Source organism: Dichomitus squalens (assembly GCF_000275845.1).
Source record: "Dichomitus squalens LYAD-421 SS1 unplaced genomic scaffold DICSQscaffold_13, whole genome shotgun sequence".
Taxonomy (NCBI): Eukaryota; Fungi; Basidiomycota; class Agaricomycetes; order Polyporales; family Polyporaceae; genus Dichomitus; species Dichomitus squalens.
Window position 1 is genome coordinate 462,128 of NW_006766895.1, and position 21,958 is coordinate 484,085.

Consider the following 21,958-nt stretch of genomic DNA (forward strand, 5'->3'; position numbering starts at 1 on the left):
GGGGCTCTCCGAGTCACTGGCGACGGGTTCGGAGACATGAGCTGTCGTCAAGAACGTCCGCACGACCGCCTGCTGGCGCGTAGCAAGCGCCATACGCAACCCTCCTGTGGGGACATTGCACGCAAACACATGCGGAGATACACGTTGCAGAACGAGGCGCGAGAGCATTGAGGGCAGCGGCGATGGTGAGGGGGAGAAGGTGTGAACAACGCTAAGTCGCGTCGGCGACGGACCCAAATAAGGTTCGGTTGCGCGTAACTCGAGCCGTGGGAAACATGACGGGAAACACACACCCCCGGACCGGGCTCCGGTGTGGCTTGCTCGTCGACCACATCCTCGAGCTCCCTCATCCGCCAGTCCCGCAGCGTCTTCCTGGATCTCCGTATCTCCCTTAATATTCGTATAACCACCATGAACATCCCCGGCCTTAACATCCCAGGCATACCCGCCACCGCCGCACCCGCGCCCGGCGAGGCAGCCAGCTCTGGCCTACCCTTCGACCTCCAAAGGCTCCCCGTCGGCCAACTCGAATCTCTCCGCTTCAAGGCCAGCCAGATAATCGAGTCTATACAGCTCCTCCAGCGCACAATTGACATGGGCGGCCAGAACGCCATGCCCGCCTGGCCCGACATCCTCTCCAAGTACAACATCCTCCTCTCCCAGTCCCACAACCTCTCCATGTCCCTCCTCGCCGCGCACAACACAGGTACCGCCCACAGCGCGCAGGGAAACCCGTATGAGAAGATCGCTGTCCACCCGCGTGTGGGCCTCACCGACGCGCAGCTCGACAACGAGCTCGTCCCGCTCCTCCGGAACATCCAGACCACCGAGGTCCTCCGCGCCGAGTCCGACACCGTCCGTCACCTCGCAGAACACATGGAGACGAAGGGCTCCCTGGGTATGCTTGGGCACGCGCCGCGCACGGGGGGAAGGCCTCCCGATTACGAGGACGTCCTGAGGGAGTGTGCGCAGATCCGCGCTGAACACGACGAGCGCGTCGACCGCGCCACGCGTGCGGTCATGCTCCTCCGCGACAAGTACGACTGGAAGGCGCGAGTTGCTGTCGAGCAGGAGGAGCCCGAAGAGCTCGATTGGAACCCGGGGCTGCCTGACAACGGTGGGGCTCCCGAGTCGAGCGTAGACAGCGCTGACACTCCGAGCGGAAGGCAGAGCAACGATAGCGAGGAGGAAGAGGAGCTGGAAGAGGTCCTAGGCAATGGCGAGCATACCCCGGAAGGATCGCAAGGCCTCCCAACGCCGATGGCTGACGGCTAGGGTCTTCGGCATGCAAGGCTGATTCATAGCTTCATGTGATAATCATTGTGTCACGAATTGTCATACGTCGTGGTGCTGATGTATGTCCTTTCTTAGGCCGCTAGTTATTACAGCAGCGCAGATGTGATCTCAACTGCAAAGCGTCCTGGCCGGTCCATGTGGGTATCACGGCCGGACATATCTCAAGGTCGCGCCCTCTCCCCTTTGCCATCGGACGCGACGTGTCGCACAGGTTCGAAGTCCTCAGTTTCATCGACTCTTGTTGGCCAGGCAGGACAAGGGGCGACGGTGGGCATAGATGTACCGCTTACACGCCAGACAGCAACAGCTGTAATTCCAACGCCATAACACCCTTGGCTCCCGTGACGGCGAGCATCTTTCAATGCCCAATAGCTATCGACGCGCGTTGCAATATAAGAACGATTTTCCGCGAATCATCAGTCCTACGAGGGCCCTTCGACCTATCGCGACAGTGCCTATCATCCTTGAGTGCCATTATACGGGCGAGGGTTTCTCTTCGGCCAGACTGACCTTGGACAGATCCTCCAGGCAGCTGAACCACCGCGACCGCGACCTACGCCCAGTGTCCTTCAATTATATGATATCTAGACACTCGACCTATGACCGTGGCCGCACGTATGCCTCATCTCCTCTCCCACCCGCAGAATCCAACACTAGTGGTTGAGTGATGCGGGGCTCGGCTGTGACCGACATGAAATCCACGACCCGAGACATGCATCCCGATCTGGAGGATCTACGTGATCGAATTGTATATGTACGGACATTGAGAGGTCCTCCGATGGCACTGCTTACACCGTGTACCGTACGTAACCATCGCCGGAGAACTCTTCCTGAACCGTACTTCGAAGCGATGGTACTTGACATTCAAAAGCGCGGTCATGCATACTCGTAGAGTCAGGGAAAGCATTTACCGGCGAGCCTACCCTGCACATCTGCCGCCCTACAGGCTACAGCTCAGAGTCCATCCGGCGCAGCGCGAGTATAACGATAAGTGCAACATGCGCTTATGTCTTGCGGCTGCCTTCAGACTTCCGCTCATACGATTAGCTAAGGTCCGCCGGATGTGTGCAACTTCGGATGCTGAAGCAGAAACTCTATTGAGCGATCCTTGGTACTCGTCCCAAAGGCTCTAAGTCGGGGTGCTACTACAGTCACACGGGGACGGAGCAACACGCGATTATAACCTAGAAGAACCCAGTCTAAACTAACGGAGCACGCGAAGCAGATGTTAACAATACAACAAGGGGCGACGACGATCGTGCCCGAACGTGATAGAAAATCCAGACCCGATGCGATGCGTGGGATAGGCTGTGTGGTTACGCCGATGCGATGGGAACTAATGATAGAAATGTCCAGGGATGTTGATGAATGCGGGAAGTGTGATAGAAGACGATGCAGATATTGAGGGTATAGATGGAGAAAATGGTAAGAAGTGAGATGTGAGATGTATAGGAGACTGAGACGTGAAAGGAGACGCTGAAAGGTACGAGGGAAAGGAGACAGACAAGAGAAAGAGGTCGAGAAGACGGTGACCCAGGCCACATGCCGTAGCGTTGCGTTTGCCTCGGGCGCGGGAGATCACCAACGAAAACCTTCAGTCGACATTCCTGCGCCGGACTCTGGCATCCAATACGGTGGACCCGCGGGCATCCCATAGTCCGGAGAAGCCGTCGAGGCGCGCGACGACATTGACGATGCCGATGAGCTCCCCGAAGGCGAACCGAACAATTCGGGGAACAGCGCCAAGGCTGGATTTGCCCACTGCATCTGCTCAAGGACGTTCTGTGGGGGCAGAGGGGGGAATTCGAACGCGCTCGGATCAATGATCGCCCCGCTGAGGTCGAGAGGCGGTATGTACCCATCAGTGGGGGGGTAGTCAAGGTGCGGAGGCTGGTGCGCGAACGACCAGCTTATGGCGGCAGGCTTGACCAGCTCCGGGCTGTGGTGGACGTCATGGACGGCGGGCGGAGCGTTCGGGGAGGAGCCGTAGGAAGGTGCACAGTCTTGATCCTTCGAGCAATGCGGGACGAATGCCTGCCCTGTGAGTTGCCCATAAGTTACACTGCCGACGCCCGAACCTGCAGCGGTGGGATGCACAGAGACAGAATAATCGGGGTCCGCAAGGGGGCACGGAGCGCTCGTCCGAGCCGTCTGTCGTGGCTTGCCTTTGCTGGACGTCTTCTTCGCCAGTTGGGCAATACATGGCATAGGTGATGGGGCATTGTCAATGTGGCCGGACGCCGAAGCCCATGCGATGTACTTGCAGTCGGCGTGGCGGTCGGCAGGGTCGGCAGGAGGGAGGACGATGATAGTGCCCTCGACTACGGCCCTCTTCCCACTGCTCTTGCGTTGATTGTGCTTCGACTTCGCGAGTTCTGACCCTTCATACGTCGGTTTCTGCGCATCTGCCTCGTCGTCTCCGTCCTCGAAGCCATGGACGTCGCTGCGATGACGACGCAGGCTCGCGGCATCGCCGTAGGCAACGGAGCAGGGCTCGTAGGTGGCGTCGCGGTTGACCCAGACGTGTGGGCACTTAAACTTGTTATCACGACCACTAAGAGAGCGGTTATTGAGATGACGACCGGCATGAAAGGCGCGACATGGTACTTACTGTGCAGTCTTCAGGTGCTGCACCAGGTTATGTGCCTGCTTGAAGCCTCTGCCGACTTGCCTACAGCCGGACAGCTTGCAGAACACTTTGCTATGGAAGCCATCAGTGGATATTGCGGGAAGTAGTTGAGCGGTTACTGACCATGTATCAGAGTGTTTGAGCATGTGGCGTGGAAAGTCGCTCAGGCGGGCGACAGACTCATTGCATACTGAACACCAGTACTATAAACGGGACGTGGTGTTTGTTAGTTCGTGCAAACGCTGCCCGTAGATCGGCATGACTTACTCGGATTGAGGGGGCCTTCCCGCGGTCGGAGAACACCAATCCTCTGGTGTATGCTCCGTCCGAGACACCATTCGCGTGGTTGCGTATGGGGGCCATGACGTACGAGGAGGATGGAGCGGGTGTGGGTGGGTGCTAGTATGGGCGGGAGGGGGCTACGGAGGTATAGTACCTTCGGGAGCGAGGGGAATCGTTTAGATATGAGGGAACTCGACTCTAGAAGGTCGGGGGTGGTGTTCAAACGAACCAAATCATCCCCCGCTTTATAGCTTTGCATCCTGGGGGAATTCGCCTCTCGATTGCTCTCTGGACGAGCACGGATTGCTTTTCGCCATGTATAGCAGTTCCTTAAGTCTTCCAATCACAACCAAACAACGACACTGGAGGGGCGCGACATACCGCCTCGTGTCCTGCCTGACAAGGCAATTGTTAAGTGGCGCAGAGCAGCCCTTGTTGCTACTGCCTGTTGCAGCATGTTTGTTATATTGTTTGTTCCTGCCCATCATGCTTGACACTTACCATCCCAAGTAGTTTTTCTGGGGGCCCATGTATGCAGCTGTTTGGCTGGCCACGCCTTTCGACCAGATTCTCTCTGCCCAACATGCGATGTCTCTGAGCCACACCGTTCCCGGGCCGCCACTCAGGCCAACAATTACCTCTAGTTAGCTCTGATATATAACACATAACAAGTTCAATGCTCACCAGTTTTACTACCAGTAGATGCTCCTCGTCACTCGTTGAACACTATCCCATCCTCGTACAAAATCGCTTGTACTGGTATTGCACGTGATGACCAGCGCGCTTAGCGCTTGGTGGCAAGAAACGGGGCCGGCGTGCTTTGTCCCAGCTTTGTTCCTCTCAGCTGCCTGCTACCCGGGGCGTATACCTGGGAAACAGGTGCGTGAGTGACGCGAATTGGCGATGAGACTTCCCTGCATAGAGCGACTAGCACCGTCAGCGCTGCGTTCACCTGAGCCACAGCGAGAGTACGCACGAAGAGACCAAGTCGTGCCGGCCACGGCGCACTGTTCAACTCACGGCCGTGCCAAGCAGCCCCAGACGAAGACGCAGCGACATCGACGAGCCAAGTGCGCGTTCCAGTCGAACGCGTCGTTGATGTACTTGTTCACGTCGATCCAGTGGTTTGGTGAAGTAGGCGTCATGTCTTCCATGACGGGGCGTCCGATGCGCCTGGCACAAGGGCCATATATACACGGAGTGTCTCTCGAGAATCAGAGGCGGTACAGCTAGCATATGTCCTGTGCCCATATCATAACGAGGGACCGCCAGACGGTCGCGATGCTACGATTGCCACAAAGCTCACTTGCGTGCGCACCTCCTCGCTGTAATTTCCGATATGAACAAGTCCGCTGTCATTGACGAGTCGCCTGGCATGTCTACGCAGCGTGAGATGAATGACGGTGGAGAACTCTTCTGTCGTACAAGGCGACAAACCGTAGGAGTCGAAGCCCCACACAGGCTCCTGAGCCTGGCACGAACCGTATTGAGGACAGGCTGGCACACCTTCATGTCGAGTTCAATTGGAGGTCGACTAGCACGTGCTGAGTGAAGTCTGATGTAGGCTTGGCATCTAGATCGCGATTCTACTGAGCTGGCCGCAGAAGTTGACCCTCAGATCTTCCGAAGCAGGACAGGCTGACGTCGAGGTGATCAAGGGGAGGTCGGCTCTTGATTCTGTGTGAACCGAGCCGTCTGCAAAGGTCGTCGCAATTTGGTCAGGATCGCAGTATGTCGATGAGTAGCAGGAGACCACCGCTTCCGGGACGTACGCTCGTTATACAGGTTAGTGTTGCACATTGTGGCCCCGCCCCACAGCTCTCGTATGCACTTCAAGCAAGAGGACGCCCGGGGTCAATACAGAGAATTGAAGGGACATGTCCTAGGCGAGCATCGCAGAGATAGACTCCAGAGGGTCCGCAGAGGGGCAGTAAAGCAGCAACGAACCGGTCCTCATGAGTGTCAATGAATGCCGCGTGACATGCTATTGTTATGTGCGTCTACATTCACGGTTTTGGAGCCGATTTGTTGAATATCGCCTGATAGGGCTGCGTTAGCGGTATTAGTCTGTTACTTAGAATACTGCGGTCAACCGAGATTCACTTATGTGAGAATACGCGGCTGACCATCAGGGTTTCCGAACAGCGCATAGATTCAAAAATTCTGAAGGGCGAAGGTATGTTGTTCTGAAGCCAACGATTCGAACGTGGAGGTCCTTCGTACGATTAGGGAGCCACATATCGCTATGCCTGAGTGGCTGCTGTCAGGAGTCGAACGAAAGACACTATAGCTCGGGATGTTGACCGTTTGAAGATTGTGGTGGAGTGTGATGGCAGCATACAAGCGCCCTAGGACTTCATGATCCATCATTAACAACTCCTCGCGTATACATGCAGTCGCGACTTCGGCAACATGCACGCAAAAGCAACGTCTTCGCTGACCAACCTCAGGATTTGCCCATCGTACATAGTGGTGTTTTCAGTTTTTGATTTTGCGCAGTAACGTGGGCATGGGATAATACAACGCAATACGTGGGGAGGGCGTACAGAGATGCAGTGTGGGACGAAAGCACCAGAGCGACATAGATACGTGAGGTAGGGATGGAAGGAAATCAGTCGAAGAGACCGAAGCCCTACACACGCACACACCGTAGCATCAGCCATTGCGCCGAAGACACGCACGACACTGAGGAGAGGACATACCATGTCGTCGTCGGACTCCTCCTTCTCCTCCTCCTTCTTCTCCTCCTCTTTGGGTGCCTCGGCGGCAGCGCCACCAGCAGCCGCGCCGCCCGCCGCTGGTGCGGCTGCGGGACCGGCACCGCCAGCACCAACGTTTGAGAGGAGCTCCTTCACATTCTTGCCCTCGAGGGCTTTGGCGAGAAGGCTCGCCCAGATTGGCTCGAGCTCGATGGACGCCGCCTCGGTCAGCGCAAGGATCTTGTCAGACTGCATGACACAAGTCGCAGAGGACGGGTTAGGACGGCGAATTTTTGCAGAGAGGGGGGAGAAGATACTGACAGTAATCTCAACGCCATCGTCGGCGAGGATTAGCGCGGCGTACGTAGCGGCGAGTTCAGTGGAGGCCTGAAGATCAAGGAGTGGGGATGTCAGTCTTCTGTTGATTTGGAGCCTTGGGCTACATCCGGAGGAGTCGTGTCCAATCCAGCAGTCTCCCGAGTTTTTTCAAGCGCAACGACTACCAGGATGCGCTCGACTAAGCCTGCAGATACTGTACTGACCATTGGGATAGTTTTGGGGGGCCGGGAGGACGAGCTTGAGGCGATGGGACGGACTGTGCTGGAGGAGGCGGCTGCTATCAAGCTTTTCGGGGGCGCTGGGCGGCCCCGCTCCACGTGGCTCGAGAGCCCAGATATGGGACACTAGACGCCCAAGTACATCTCAGCCGTCATCGTGACTCGTCACTGTCGAAAGTTTGAACACGTTTTGACTCACGATGACCCCGCATGAAGTCACGTAAATGGTTTCACAACTAGCCGATAATCGTGTGAGACTAGAGACTTCGATAGATGACTCGAACCTATCACTCGCGGAACGACAGATGCACGACGGGCATTGGCCAATGGCGCGGTTTCAAACAGGACCGGAGACAGGCTTGGAAATGTACTCCTGTCACGGTCACGTCCCAAAGCCTAGTTCCGGACCCGAGCCAGCCCGCGCTCTGATACCAGAAACAGGATATCGGCGCTCCCGACCATCCAAAAAAGGAGCAAACACGCTGATGTCATATAGTTTGTCAGCACTAATATCCCTTTTCGGGGATTAGCGCCGGCTAGCTGGGGTCCGGAGCTAGGCTTTGGGACCAGGATCGGGAAAGGCGTACATTCTCGGTCCATTTCTTTGTCCCGATTTGGGTCCGGGGCATTGGCCAATGCCCGCCGTGATGTCAGGTTGAAACGCTTTATTGCCTGTATCTACTGTGGTCCCTAATAAGGCTTATCTAGTAGATTTTTCCGCCCCGAAAGGCGGTCAGGCGCGAACGACAGATGTCGTTTGGAGCGATCCCAGCTAGCACACTTCTCATGTTGCGCTTGCAGACGAAAACATGAATTGAACTTTGATCATACATGGCATTACACTACGCAAGCATTCTGTCAGTGTCAATGAACAAGAATTCTCGGGAGCAGGACTTACGATCTTCTAATTCATCCCCATACAAGTGAACCAAAACATTAAGCCTGCCCTTAGTGCTTGTCAACTACAGGAGTGGGCGATTTCTGAACCTGCTCTACACGGCCATCATGCCATTTGATCGTGACACTACCGTCCTGGTTCCCGAAATACGCAGCCTTCGCCATGTGACAGAAGAGACCGACTTCAACGATACCTGTAAGCATCTTGATGCGACTTAGGAGCTACATATAGAAGCCGACATTTAGCTCTCCCTGCTGATTTTATCTAGGCAAGGCGCACAGGACGCACCGTGTAGGGGTCGCTCATGATTTCCGGGGGGAAAGGTGCGTCGATGATGAAGTTTCCGTTGTCGCTGACAACCGGACCTGCCTTCGCCTTGGCCATTCGTAGCGAGGCGTTAGGGGAGCCAATAAGGTGCAGGTTCTGGAGAATCTTGGTGTACGCGAAGGGTACGACCTCGATCGGAATACCTTGTGGGAACTGAGAAAATTAACGTGAGAGGAGTCACCGATGCGGAGAATGGAGCGAAACCTACGCTCGTGCCCAAAATGGTTGAGTTCTTGCGGTAGTCCGCTACGAGAACGAAGCTGAGCCGAAGTATGTTAGGGCGGTGCGTCTGACATTGGCGCGATAAACTCACGTATCAGCAGCCTCTGCAAGCACCTTCTCACGAAGGTGGCAACCGCCTCCGCCCTTGATGCAGTTCAGGTCATGATCAACCCTGTCATTCCCATCCTCAGCTTACGCTCCCATAGTAGGGCCGGTCATGTGCATCTTACTCATCTGCACCATCGATAGTCACGTCAATCATGGGGTATTGGTCGACGTCTCCCAACAGGAGCTGAGACTTCACGATCAGCTCCTTGGACTGGAAGCCTACCAACAGTGTATGCCTCAACACTAGCTCTGTGAAGCGATGGCAGCAGTAACGTACCCGTTGGGATGAAGACGCGGTCCTTGTTTACCTCCTTCCCCTGCGCAACAATTCGCTCAACGACGTATGGTACGGTCGAACCTGAGTCGGACCAGCGGTAAGCATAAAATCGGACCATGTATGATGCAAGCGCCTTACCAGAGCCAATGCCGATGACCTACGCACAAGCTGGAATAAGCGAGAGAAAAAACGTTGACCGCTGACACATACCTTGTGTTCAGGGAGAATGTGCCTGTCCACCGCGGTCCAAGCAGCTAGGCGCTTCGCCGCTTCTACGACAGATGTCGGTGTAGGTACTGTTCATGCAAGCATGAGGGATCGGGCTAAGTGCAAGGAGGGTTCTCAGACCTTTGGGAATAGCAGCTTCGACCAACCCAGTTGCGGCAGTGAGCGTCGGGCGCCGTGGCTTGGGGTACACTCCGCCCGTCGGAGTCCTACAAGCCAAAGAATGGGTAGAGAGCGACGGTTGTGGGACGATGGGGCCAGCGAGCATGAGCGACATATAGACGAGCAGTTGGAGGTCGTTGTCAGAGTTGTATGGGATGACTCACGAGAGGTCCGGGGTGAACACCGCTGGGGGGATCGGCATCGTGAAAGTTCTCCTCAAAGACGCTGTGGTCGAGTATCGAATCCGGGGTGTGGAGCGAGGTGACGGATATGAACGGGAAGCGGCTTTCGAGAGTGGTCCGACGTCGCAACGCAGCAGGAAATTATTCTGATTGAGACGGAGGTGGGCGATGAGCATAAGTCAAGGGCGTCGGAGAGTCGTCGTTACGTCTCTATATCCGTTCCGGTTTCGGCAAACCGCCTGGGACTCTCGTCCGCGCGGCGTCAACCGGGCTTGTACCTTGTCTTGTGGCTACATCCCCCTTCCTGCGCTCTTCGCAGCGGCCGTGTGGATCTCTGGGAACTCGCACCGATTCGGACTGCAGGGCGCAGGAGATGAAGGCTATAAGAGGTGTGTGCTGCGAGAATTCCGGGACGACGCCGCTTATGGCTGCTTCCTGGCCAGGCGTGCTTCTCACCTGGTCAGCTAGATGAGACTTATACCCCCGCCGATCGAACGTTATCTAATCTTTGCCGCAGTGACTCCGCGGTGAAGCAGATCCTCCTGACGATGAACGAGAAGGGCAGCTTCATCATAGAGGACTTGGATGATAATCATCTTGTGATCAAGGCGGACGAGGAGTATCGGGTGAGGAGGGAGCTTGAGGCTGAGGTGAACTTACCGTTCTGTGAACATCCGAATGCGATGCTGAGACATCTCGTATAGCTGGAGAAAAATACCTACAGCTTGGAGTGAATCCGAACTTACGCGTCGCCCTCGTCGATTGTATCGTCTTCACGGCACGCTGCTGTACATATCCGCGACTCGTTCAAATGACAATTCCGGTTACCCACGATAACCATTAGGTTTTGTATGTCAAACGCTGCGTACCCCAACTCGCAAGTGCCTCGACCGCTTCTTCCGGGGGAGTCAGCATGCTCCGACCGCCGCGGCCTTGAGGCTGGATACTCGGCGCCTGTGGACATCGATCGCTTTTTCACTCCCTCTTGTGAGTGTCATTCGGACTTCGCGAACAACTATCCCGCGGGGCTTACAGTGCCGTGGAACACAACGGTTTCAGCATTACAATTCAGAAAGAATCACGGCGATGTACGAAGTAACCGAGGCGAACGTGAAGCGCATCCTCGATCACCATCGCGGAGGATCCACAATTATCGCGGAGTTCTCCCAGATTCATCTGCACGGTTTTGGGTGAGTGTGATTGTTCTACATGTAATTAGGGGGGGGTGCGCGTTAGATTAGAGCTTGCTTCTGCGTTCGCTAGCCTTCCGACAAACCCCTTCCTTGAGTGGACCAGGAGTATCTACGCCTCTCAGGCCCTCAAGGTGGCTCCCGCCAGAGTTTGCATCGGGAGGTTGATGAACGTCGAGGGAAAGTTCTATCTATAGCACCTTGCCGGATCTACTGCTAAGCACCTGTTGCACTTCTAACGTGAATATAGTGCCTTTACGCCCAGTCGGACGTACTACGTATGCGTTGACGATGGAACGTCGTACATCATGAAAACGGCCGCGCCCACATCGACTGATTCAGGAAACTATTCTCCCAATTCTCTCGAAACGGAACACGCGCTCTTGAAAATCGTCGCATCCCAAACGAACCTGCCCATCCCAGCTATTTACGCCTTCGATATCTCCGCGACGCGCGTCCCATTCTCCTACTTGCTCCTCGCGCACTCCAAAGGGGTTCCGCTTACACTCGCGCGCGCCTCAGGGAAGCTCTCCCCGCGCCAGGCCGCCCTGCTCGACCTGCGCCTAGGATCGTATCTCAAGCAACTCCACGAGCGGGTCCAGAATGATTGGTTCGGCTTCCCGACCCAAGCAAAGGACGAGCTGTATAGCTGGCAGGAGGCGTTCACTCTCCTATTCGAGACGGTCCTCGAGGACGCGCGCGAGGCCGGAGTCGCGCTGCCGTACGAGGACGTACGGCGGTACCTCTCGCGCGCGATCGGGTTTTTCCTGTTCGACGACTGCGAGGTACCGTCGCTAGTGTCGTTCACGGGCGATGAGGACTCAGTGCTCGTCGACTTCGACTTGATAAGCGGGGTTCCGGAGGACAGGGAGATCCAAGTGACGTCCTTCGTGTCCGTAGGGCATGCGCTGTGGGGCGACCCGCTGCTGGAGACGCTCTTTTTGGAGCCGAGCGCGGCGTTTGTGGAGGGGTATGGTGGCCCGCTGGTCGTGTTTGCGAGGCAGAAGACAAAGCGTCTGTGGTATACATTGTTCTTGGCACTCGTCATCCTCGTGCAGGCGAAGCGTCCAGGACTCGAGGAGGGTGACCATGAAAAGGTGAATTGGGCGAAGGAGACAGCGGAGAAGAGTGTGGTTGCGCTCAAGGATGCCCCATGCTATTAGTGAGTAGGTGAGCGAGGCCTCAATGCTTCACGAAAACAGGTCACTGATCGTGTATGTTATAGGCCGTCGTGCCCTACATGTCTGCGCCTGTTGAGGACTCCTCGTCGTGTTACCGCCAGAGCCCTACGCCGGACTGTAAACAATGTAGTGAATCTATGCATCACCTTCCTGCTCGTCAACGCGTCAGCCTTCTGTGTAACGTTATCTCGCCCTCTGTTCTCCTGAGCAATCATGTGACAAGGGGTCTGACCTTTGGTGGGCAGGCTGTAATTGAGGTCGTTTCCAGATCCTTCGGATTCCCCTTTGTTGTATGTCCGTCTCTTACCGTCAAGGTGTAGCGTTCACGTCACTTGTTGGCTTTAGGCTGCGGGGACATCAGAGAAGGCCACGTGGTTGCCGAACACTGTCCGTGCCGAGCTCCATTGTCTCTAGCCATTCAAGTGCTCGTTTGGCTCGTGATAGCCCCTGTGCTCCGGGCCCTTCCGTCTAAAGCGGCAAGGTGGGGACGCTTAGCCCTGGTGTCCGTGGTGCGGTCACTTCATTCATTTCACTCTTGGGTCGAGCACTGATTTCGCTGCTTTGTACTGTAGGTGCGATGCCTGACACCTATCGCAAAGCGGGACATATGGCTGTGGGCAATCGACGCGTGCATGGCCCATACCAAGCGTTGGCTGCGAACTTCCTAGGCGCCGCTCAGGTTAGTCACGTGCACGAAGTCTTATCCTGCCGCTAGATGGGAGACGGTCGAAGGAACCGCAGGAATCGACAACAGGGAAGGATTGGCACGCTAAATACAGCATGATGAAAGCTGTAAACACTGACGGGCCATCTGTGCGGGATACTCAACTGAGTGGCGGGCAGCTTGGAGGCGTCGCAACGGCGGACGGACGACTCGGACTCAGCAAGGATATTTTGACCAACTAAACAGGTGCATACACAGCCGACAAGGAAACTTACTTGTTATGGCAAGTTTTTGCACGTACGAGCGGCGGGGACAAATAGGTGAACAAACATATCGCAACAGACAAAAGCGACGAGTGCCGGCCCATGAGACCGACAATTGCCATGCCAGGCAGGGCACGAGGTAGTATGTCGCGGCCGTTCGAGTGTGGTTGTTTGGTCAGGATTGCCACATTGACAGAACTGCCATAGATAGCGAAAAGCAATCCGTGCTCGTCCTGAAAGCAATCGAGAGGCCAATCCCCTCATGATGCGAAGCTATAAAGCTGGGGGTGTACTTTGGTCGTCTGGACACCACCACCGACCTCCCAGAGTCGAGTTCCTTCGCCTCCCCAACATAACTACCCGTATACCATCCTTCCGAGCCACCTCTCCCGGATCATACCACTCATCAATCCCCACCCTACCTCTTACCCTTTCGCAATGGCACCTATACGCGGACAGACGGGCAGCGAGCTCGATGAACCAGAGTACGTCGAAGAGTTCGTACTTAACGAGGTTGGAGACTTTGTTGTGCGAGTGCGTATCCTATCGAGTCCGTTTCATCGTTCAGACTCGTTGACAAGTTGCCTCTTCCCAGTTCAAATGTCGGACATGCGGGACTTCAACAGGCCGCAAGGCCGACTTCGAGCGCCATATGAATGATAAGCACCGCCCCCCTCAGTACGCATCAGCTACTCACATCAGCATTACTCCCGCTAACGAATGCTTCAATAGGTATTTTTGCGACTTCCCAGGTTGCGATCGTGCCCTTGACGGCTTCACTCAAAAGGGCAATTTGAAAACCCACAAGACCTCTGTACAGTGAGTACCATTATCAATGTCTGCCCTCTGTAGATCGCTCTGATACGACCTATGATTCAGCTTGAAGCTCGCCTTGCATCATTGTCCGCATCTTTGGGTAGACCCGCACAACGGCCGAATCTTCCCTTGTCGACGCAAGTACAGGGATGGCTCCGCTCTCACCAGGCATCGGAGCTTGAAGCATGGTTTCGAGCCTGGAGACGATGTTTCCAAAGTCGCAGAACCGACGCCTGTGGGGACGCGGTTCCCAGATTCCAAGTATGCACCGCGCAAGAGGCTTCAAGGCTCCAAGAGCGTAAAGCGCGCTTTCACCTCTCTGTCTGTCGCCGGACGATCATCTGCGCCCTACACTGTGCCGCCCCCTTCTACCCGCCGCTCCTCGAGGAAGAATGTCTCCAGGACGGCGGTAATGAAGCAAGAGCAGGAGCACGATCTCGCTGCCCTGCATCCTGTAACTGTGGGACAGCCCTGTCACCCTCCGCCCGTCACAGTTGTTGGGTGGGACATGGGCTCCTCCAGCGAGCAACTCCAGGATGGTGCATGCGTCGACGACTCCCTCAAGGACCCTGAAGTCAAAGCGTTATACGACGCCCTCTGCGCAGAAATCTCGCGCGCTTCTTTGGCCCCCCAGATCCCGACTCAGGTTTTGTTAGCAGCAGATCACTACTGGACGCTCGACCCCCACTTCCCAGCCTTGGATTGCCACGTCGCCGGCACGGCGTCCGACGGAGTGGTGACCCCGACTGCCCGCACCATCCCTAAGCCTTCCGGAATGACTACGTCCGAGCAGACGAACATGCTGAACGCGGGTCTGGGTCCGTTCCCAAACTACTACGACAGTACTGCGAACGCATCGCTGTGGGACGAGTCGGTGGTCCCGGCTTCATCTGCGCCCCAGGAACTGACCTCGTCTTCCGACAACGCCTACTCCACCGGATGGTCGCAGTGGATTCCGAACTCCATTCTGGACATGCCTGAGAACCACGCCTGCCTGCAGCTCTGAAGGGGCAATTCCGCGTTGTGGAGCATAGGGCTGTTCATCTTGCTGTCCGTCCTTCAGACTTCCGCGCGACTCTTCTACCCTCTCTCGTAACCATCTATCATTTCGCATCCCACATCTTACATTATTTCTGGCATCATCATCTTCCGGGACACTTGCATTCGGCTCGCGATTTTCATCAGTCTAGATCTGCAGTTTCTCACAATCTGGTATCCTACTCCATATGACTTTGTACGCGTAATCTTGACATTATATGGTCCCGTTAGAAGCAATGTATACTTTTATAGCGCCGATGAGTGTACGTAGAGGCGACGAAATCTCAGAAAGTCATTCACTTCCCATTAACCAAAACATCCGGGGCGCCCAATGAACGCATCACCGACAGGCGCTCAACGTCGCTTCTCGTTACCTCAGGCTATCATCGTCCACGATGTTCGAGCTCTTATCCTGCTGACCTGCCTTCGACTCACAAGCACAGTGCTTCTCAAATGGCGCGTCGGCCCGTATTGCGAGAGTCTTCTCTCTGTACCGTTGCTACAGGGCCGATGATCCAGCAGGCTGCTGCATAACCACCGTAGTCTTGCAATTGGCCAAACTACTGCAAAGAGGATCTCACATAGATGCCTTTTAAATTCATGAGCTAGTACGCGTCGTATGTCATTGCAATACTGTGGTCTGTTGTCATGACATACACTCACTCAAAATCGATATCAAAGGCAGAGTTATGTACCATGTGCTCGTCGCTTGAGCTTCGCATATATCAGCCGCGCAGCCAGTCATGCACGCCAGATGGACATATCCGCTGAGTGTGCCGTATTTCGGCGAGGGTTCGTGATCCCCAACTTGCTCTCGAACTATCTCTCTATTCTATATCGTGACCGCTGCAGTCGCGTGCTGTGGAGCTGAAGCGTGTTCGGTAGTCCAACCCCCATATGGTGTACCGCCTCCCTAGAGCTCTGCCCGCTACACCCTCCATTTGATAAGGCCTGAGCTCACTAAATATGGCAGCCCTTTGAGATGTTCTCACTCTGTAGCACACTTCTATCTCTGACCTGATGCTGAACCAGAAGGTGCCCATGCGGAGGATGATGTACCAGTACGCACAAATCTGCATCGCTGCGCGCGTATACTGGGCGCAACGCGACCACCGACCACGTCCTCGTCTTCTCGTGGGTGGCAGAGACTATAAAGAGGTACAATACGCTGCTTCCGCTATGCCAAGGGCATCCCCCTTTGAGCGTTGCTCTCGAACCCCTGGTAGTCTGAGGTCGAGATGGTCTCTTTCCCGTTCGTATCCGCTCTTTCCATCCTGTCGTTTGGCGCGCTCAGCGCCATCGCCTTCGATAACTCTCGGACCGATAACGTGAGTTCCTTCAGACGACGTTCTCTGTGTGTTCGTTCATAGCTTACTTGTATCGATGTCAGCTCGCGGTGTAAGCCCCCGATATTCTGTACTTATGTCTACTAACGCATCCCTGTCCCTTAGCTATTGGGGTCAGAACTCATATGGTGCTACCCACACCGACACCGCGAACTTCCAGAAGAACCTCTCGTACTACTGCCAGGATGAAACCATCGACGCCATACCCCTGGCTTTTCTGAACGTGTTCTTCAGTACAGGCAACCTTCCCTCCCTCGATCTCTCCAACGTAGGTTTCGAATCACGGCTCCATTCGGAACGAGATACTGAAACGCCTTCCAGATCTGCAATGTCGTGGATGATGCAGTCTTCTCAGGCACTAACCTGCCCGACTGCTCGTTCATGGCCGCGGACATCCAGGCTTGCCAGGCTGCGGGAAAGATCGTCACGCTCTCTCTTGGAGGTGCGACGGGTGGCGCAGGCTTTTCTTCCGCAGACGAGGCGACCTCCTTTGGTGATACCATCTGGAACTTGTTCCTTGGCGGCTCGAACGATACTCGTCCATTTGGGGATGCTGTTCTTGATGGGTAAGTGACTTTTGTATGCCAGAGGAAGGGGCTGACGGTGCTTGTAGCATCGACCTTGATATCGAGGGGGGGAGTACCCAATACTTCGACTCGTTCGTCAACCGCATCCGCTCCCTCGCGAGCAGTGCGAGCAAGCAGTACTACGTGACCGGCGCTCCCCAGTGCCCCTACCCTGACGCTTACATGTCCACGTAAGTGTCGACTAGCATCCACGTTAACTACCTGAATCACGCGCTCAAGAGTGTCTTCATCCTTCATCCTTTAGCGTCCTCAACGCCGTAGCGTTCGATGCAGTCTACGTCCAGTTCTACAACAATTACTGCGGGCTGCCCAACTTCAACGACTCCAACTCGTGGGACTTCAGTTCCTGGGATGACTGGGCGAAGAACACCGCCGTCAATAAGGACGTCAAAATCTACATAGGCGCGCCTGCCTCGAGCACCGCCGCAAATTCAGGATACGTCGACGCCTCCACACTCGCGAACATCGCGCTCGAGACACGCAGCCAATACTCTTCTTTTGGTGGCGTAATGCTCTGGGACGCTTCGCAGGCCTACGGTTCGTCCCTGTCTCCCACCCCGATTGGGTAGCTTCTCACACTCATGCACTTGCTCGTGGCAGTGAACGGTCGGTTCGATCAGGCCGTCAAGAATGCTATCCGCGAGAGCGACTCCATCATCTCCAGCTCGGCCTTCGCGACATCGGCCTCCAAGGTGTCGGGCACCACCCGTGTCGCTTCTGCCAAATTCACCACGGCGGCAACAGTCGACTCGTGTGCGGATATCCCCGCATGGGTGGCCAACGTAGCCGTAAGTCAATCATCCTCTGTGAATCTTCTATATTAGACGAACTAACATATGGTGTAATCACGCAGTACAATAGCGCGCAGAACGTGATCCACAATGGCCATCTCTTCACTGCGAAGACGTTGACGGCGGGCAGCACTCCGGGGAGTGCGTCCAGCGATTGGACCGATAATGGGGTTTGTGCCTCGTACAATGCCCCGATCCCGACTCAGACTTCAGCGGCTCAGTCCGCCCTCAGTCCGGCGCGATCCCCAACTCGGTGAACGAAGCAATTTTTTCCAGATCGCGCTTCACGAAAGCGATGCTTATTTTAAAGACACCAAAGTCACATCAGCTTCTATCTACTGGAACTTCTCATGTAGCGATGTTCTTGGATGTATATACTGTAGTCATAAGAATCTCGTTTACTTCACCTTCGGTTGACTTCGTTCCCAGTTTCGCCTACAGCAAATCGTCCATGTGAGGTGCACGGAACTTGCCGATTTGTGGAGGATTGCATTGCCGCCCATGGTCATGCGTGTCCTCCTGTGTGATTTTCTCCGCCAACCATTTTCCCTTACGCTGCACATGAAGCGTCGACATTTCTGCGTCCCACGCACTCACTAGAAGACCTGGAACGACTGGATTCCATGTTCTGTAAGGCGAGTGCTCTCATGATCTTGTTGAAGCCCCGCCGACTGGACCACGGGCTCCCCAACGGACCGTTGTACTATGCGAAGGAAGTAGCCAGGCGGGCCGCTCAAGGTTCTTGCGGCCGTGTAGCAAGCAGGTGATGTAGACGTCAAGAGATGGATCATCCTGTGTATTCGAGTCCGTCGTGCACCATGGCGTGTGAGCGTGCACTCGGAGTGGCTCATGGATACGATGTCGTCGATACGATGTCAATCGTGGTGCGATGCGACCTACTCTTCTCGTGCTGGCTATCGGCAGGGCGTCTTCTGTGTGCATTTGGGCAGTGGCCTAGTCTTTCCCTATGATCACGGAACTCTCCCGTGCCCGCATGTCAGTCGGAGAAATCTTATAAGAAGCTTCTCAAACATGCGGATCCGCAACAAAGAAGGCCTCACGTTATCTCCGGCTCGGCTATATAACGTCCATGCTATAGCAGCTTTCGTCTATTGCAAACCATTGCCATTTCGCAGCCATGCGTACAGGACACTTCGCGGTCCTCTGTTTCGCACTTTCGGTCGTGCACCGCTGTATGGCGCAGAGGCCCACATTAGGTTTGCAAGATGGGTTTCTCAACTTCACTACGCCGTCTTTCAGCGTGCAGCTTGTGAAGGACTCGCAGACTCTGTACTCGCTCAAGACTAAAACCCAGGGCAACTCTACCGCGTTCGACTTCATTCCTGCGGACGTCATGGATCAACGCCAGTACGACGGAAACTACCACCTCGGAGACGTCACCTTTCGCGCTCGGACAGTCGGATCGACTACTTGGATTAGTGGCGACACAGCTGCTGCCCGCAAAAACGTCTCAGCGCTCCCAGCATCAGGAACGATTCTCGCTGCAGCTAATCTGCTTCCGACGCTGCCTGACGGTTCGCTCCTGAACATTACGCGGAGATGGGTTCTCGAGAACAATTCCTTCCAACTGTTGTTTGATGTCACAAACTCGCAGAAGAAGGCTGTGGAGATTGGCTCCCTTGGCGCGCCGCTCGAGTTCAACAATGTACGTTGTCATTCTAGATGCGAAATGCAGATCCAACGTTCACCGTCTTTGTAGATCTTCACGGGACGGACTGCCGCCGAGACCAACGAGCTCTGCAGTCTCTTTGATCCCTACATCGGTCAAGACGCCGGTTATGTTCAGGTCACTCCCCTGCTTGGAACGCTCCCGCCTCTCCTCGTCCTTCCCGTTGGTAAGTCCCCGCTAGAGGGCTGGCGCTTCCTCCCAGAAGACACCTCGCAGCCTCTCGGATACCAATCTCAGACGTTCGAGGCACTCTACGAATGGCAATTCCACAGTCTCGCGTACGCGGAGAACGAGTGGAAGAACGTCACCCCGTGGAATGCGCCGACATCCGCTACGCTGCAACCTGGGGAAACGCGGACGTATGGCTTCCGATTCGTACTCGCAGACTCCATTCGTGGTATCGAGTCTGCACTACAGGAGGCGAAACGTCCTGTGGCGGTCGGCATACCTGGCTATATCGTTCCTGCGGACCAGCAAGGAAAGCTGTTCCTCAGCTACACCTCTGCCGTCAAGTCCCTTTCTGTCAGCCCGGCGGGCGCTCTCTCCTGGACGAGCAACGCGGAAGCGAAGACGTCCGACTGGGTCGGGTACACAATAACTCCGCAGACGTGGGGTCGCTCCCGTCTCACGATTACCTACACCGACGACACCGTCCAGACTGTCCACTACTACGTGACTAAGGCCGCCGCACAGGCCATTGCCGATCTCGGGAATTTCCTGACGACCGAGTCCTGGTTCGACGACCCGACAGACCCGTTCCACCGCTCGCCGTCGGTGATCAGCTACGATCGCGAAGTCAACGCGGTTGTGAAGAACGATGAGCGTGCGTGGATTCCCGGCCTGAGCGACGAGGCAGGGGCGGGGTCGTGGCTCGCGGCGACGATGAAACAATTTGGGCAGCCAAATGCGGACGAGGTCGCGAAGCTTGAGAGGTTTGTGAACGAGACGCTGTGGGGATCCATACAGAACTTCAACGGTATGTCTCGCTTGAATTCGCAAGAGCTCCAGCTGATGCGCGTCTGCTACTCAGGTACCGTGAAGAAGGTATACTCGTTCGCGTTGTCTACGATTCAGGCAGCCAACTAACTTCGCTCTGCAGTCCGTTTTCTTCTACCAACCTGGCCTCGTGCCTGGTTACACTTATCCGTCGACGATCGACTGGACGCAATGGTGGTCGTGGAACCAAGCTGCATCGTACGCGACGGACCGTGCATACGATTATGTGCATGTCACCGCCGCATACTGGTCGCTGTACCGTGTCGCGCGTAACTACCCAGACATTGTCAAGACTCACACATGGGAGTGGTACATCAACCAGGCGGTTCTAACAGTGGCGACTATGACCGATGGGCAAGTGGGCTATGCAGATGATGGGTTGATGGAAGAGACGGTGATCATCTACCTTCTGAACGACTTAAAGAGAGAGGGCTTGGCGGCCAATGCTACTCTTGTGGAGAGCCGTATGCAAGCCCGCCAGAAAGTATGGGCTGGGGAGCAATTCCCGTAAGAGTCTTCGTGCGTTCGCTCCGACCAGTCTCTGATGCTGTTCGTATGCCAGCTTCGGCTCTGAGATGGCTTGGGACTCTACTGGTCAAGAAGGGGTGTATGGTTGGGCGACGTACTTCAATGACACTATTACTGCCATCAACTCCCTCAACTCTATCCTCGCATACCAGCCGACGGTCCCCCATTGGGGATACAATGGAAACGCACGTCGCTACTGGTGAGTCCCTTCGGCCATACCCTGTGAATTGGACTCACGATCCTCGGGCAGGGACAACATCTACGGGGGAAAGCTCCAGCGCGTTGAACGGCAAATTCACCACTATGGCAGCGGCCTGAATGCGATACCGCTCATCACGCAGTTCCGTTCTACGCCTGACGATTATTACCTCCTTCGCGTCGGTTTTGGTGGCCTCAGCGGGCCGCTCTCGAACATCGACCAAGGCGGTTTCGCATCCGCTTCCTTCCACTCGTTCGAGGACACGTTGAAGTGGGACGGCTATACGGGGGACTACGGCCCGAACTTTGTCGGGCACTCGCTGGAAATTGGGACGTACATCGTCAACCACCCGGATTTCGGTTGGCAGGCGTTCGGTGGGAATGTCGTTGCGACGACGCCTACCGTGAAAGTGCAGACGCGCGACTCACTGAGGCGGAGGGTGTTCGTCGCATCACTTGGAGCATGGTTATCGCTTGACGCGGGAGCATTCGAGGAGGTGGAGTACGATCCTGAGGGTAGGACGGTGACGCTAACTATTTTGCCGTCTTCGAGTGGCATCACATCTGCCGCAGCGGCGCCCAATGCTCGCCTGGTCGTGCAGAACACGGCTGATAACGGCATTGGAGTTCTGACGCCCGCCACGGACTTGTCGCAAGATGCCGGTGCTTGGGTTGTACCGTTCAAAAATGGTGTCGCTTCCATCAAACTGGGTTTGTGATATGTGTAGGGATCGCTTTTGGTTAGGAGATAATGGTGAACGATAGTTCAATCCATGATCAATAAGAATTCCGTTTCATAGAATGTC

General features: G+C 55.5%; 9 protein-coding genes across 9 annotated transcripts in view; 6 read left to right on the top strand and 3 right to left on the bottom strand.

Moving 5' to 3' along the window:
• Positions 1-1,275, top strand: part of DICSQDRAFT_127022 (uncharacterized protein) — a gene marked incomplete at both ends in the record, with an annotated part of 2,068 nt that extends 793 nt beyond the window's left edge. Inside the window, 2 exons of the mRNA XM_007365639.1 lie at positions 151-199; positions 366-1,275. Coding sequence (XP_007365701.1) covers positions 151-199; positions 366-1,275 — 959 coding nt within the window. The remainder of the gene's footprint in view (positions 1-150; positions 200-365) is intronic.
• A 1,453-nt stretch (positions 1,276-2,728) lies between these two features.
• Positions 2,729-4,288, bottom strand: DICSQDRAFT_180621 (uncharacterized protein; the record flags this gene model as incomplete). Its single annotated transcript, XM_007365640.1, has 4 exons — positions 2,729-3,850; positions 3,908-3,997; positions 4,049-4,128; positions 4,193-4,288. The coding sequence occupies 4 exons, from the start codon at positions 4,286-4,288 to the stop codon at positions 2,875-2,877; spliced, it is 1,242 nt and encodes a 413-aa protein (XP_007365702.1). The 3' UTR covers positions 2,729-2,874.
• Positions 4,289-6,818: 2,530 nt separating this feature from the next.
• On the bottom strand, positions 6,819-7,296 carry DICSQDRAFT_60418 (ribosomal protein 60S; the record flags this gene model as incomplete). Its single annotated transcript, XM_007365641.1, has 3 exons — positions 6,819-6,839; positions 6,910-7,155; positions 7,228-7,296. Coding segments are annotated over 3 exons (336 nt in total), but the record flags the coding sequence as incomplete, so codon positions are not given.
• An 824-nt stretch (positions 7,297-8,120) lies between these two features.
• Positions 8,121-9,858, bottom strand: DICSQDRAFT_136485 (ribose 5-phosphate isomerase). The gene is made up of 10 exons (XM_007365642.1): positions 9,644-9,858; positions 9,506-9,591; positions 9,434-9,452; positions 9,296-9,376; positions 9,141-9,237; positions 9,002-9,082; positions 8,897-8,948; positions 8,650-8,841; positions 8,362-8,582; positions 8,121-8,305 (listed from the first exon to the last, which is right to left on the bottom strand). Exons 1-9 carry the CDS (start codon positions 9,795-9,797, stop codon positions 8,412-8,414), a joined length of 933 nt encoding a protein of 310 aa, XP_007365704.1. The 5' UTR covers positions 9,798-9,858; the 3' UTR covers positions 8,121-8,305; positions 8,362-8,411.
• Positions 9,859-10,382: 524 nt separating this feature from the next.
• Positions 10,383-10,598, top strand: DICSQDRAFT_60258 (uncharacterized protein; the record flags this gene model as incomplete). Its single annotated transcript, XM_007365643.1, has 2 exons — positions 10,383-10,514; positions 10,569-10,598. Coding segments are annotated over 2 exons (162 nt in total), but the record flags the coding sequence as incomplete, so codon positions are not given.
• Positions 10,599-10,950: 352 nt separating this feature from the next.
• DICSQDRAFT_170027 (uncharacterized protein) lies at positions 10,951-12,217 on the top strand (the record flags this gene model as incomplete). The annotated part of the gene is made up of 2 exons (XM_007365644.1): positions 10,951-11,054; positions 11,305-12,217. The coding sequence occupies 2 exons, from the start codon at positions 10,951-10,953 to the stop codon at positions 12,215-12,217; spliced, it is 1,017 nt and encodes a 338-aa protein (XP_007365706.1).
• Positions 12,218-13,600: 1,383 nt separating this feature from the next.
• Positions 13,601-14,984, top strand: DICSQDRAFT_170028 (uncharacterized protein; the record flags this gene model as incomplete). The annotated part of the gene is made up of 4 exons (XM_007365645.1): positions 13,601-13,696; positions 13,758-13,840; positions 13,895-13,981; positions 14,042-14,984. The coding sequence occupies 4 exons, from the start codon at positions 13,601-13,603 to the stop codon at positions 14,982-14,984; spliced, it is 1,209 nt and encodes a 402-aa protein (XP_007365707.1).
• Positions 14,985-16,438: 1,454 nt separating this feature from the next.
• On the top strand, positions 16,439-18,063 carry DICSQDRAFT_105799 (glycoside hydrolase; the record flags this gene model as incomplete). Its single annotated transcript, XM_007365646.1, has 6 exons — positions 16,439-16,630; positions 16,684-16,928; positions 16,976-17,119; positions 17,194-17,486; positions 17,550-17,737; positions 17,803-18,063. 6 exons carry the CDS (start codon positions 16,439-16,441, stop codon positions 17,995-17,997), a joined length of 1,257 nt encoding a protein of 418 aa, XP_007365708.1. The 3' UTR covers positions 17,998-18,063.
• An 872-nt stretch (positions 18,064-18,935) lies between these two features.
• On the top strand, positions 18,936-21,871 carry DICSQDRAFT_105800 (uncharacterized protein; the record flags this gene model as incomplete). The annotated part of the gene is made up of 6 exons (XM_007365647.1): positions 18,936-19,406; positions 19,461-20,406; positions 20,461-20,474; positions 20,530-20,933; positions 20,989-21,153; positions 21,205-21,871. 6 exons carry the CDS (start codon positions 18,936-18,938, stop codon positions 21,869-21,871), a joined length of 2,667 nt encoding a protein of 888 aa, XP_007365709.1.
• Between the last annotated feature and the right edge of the window lie 87 nt (positions 21,872-21,958).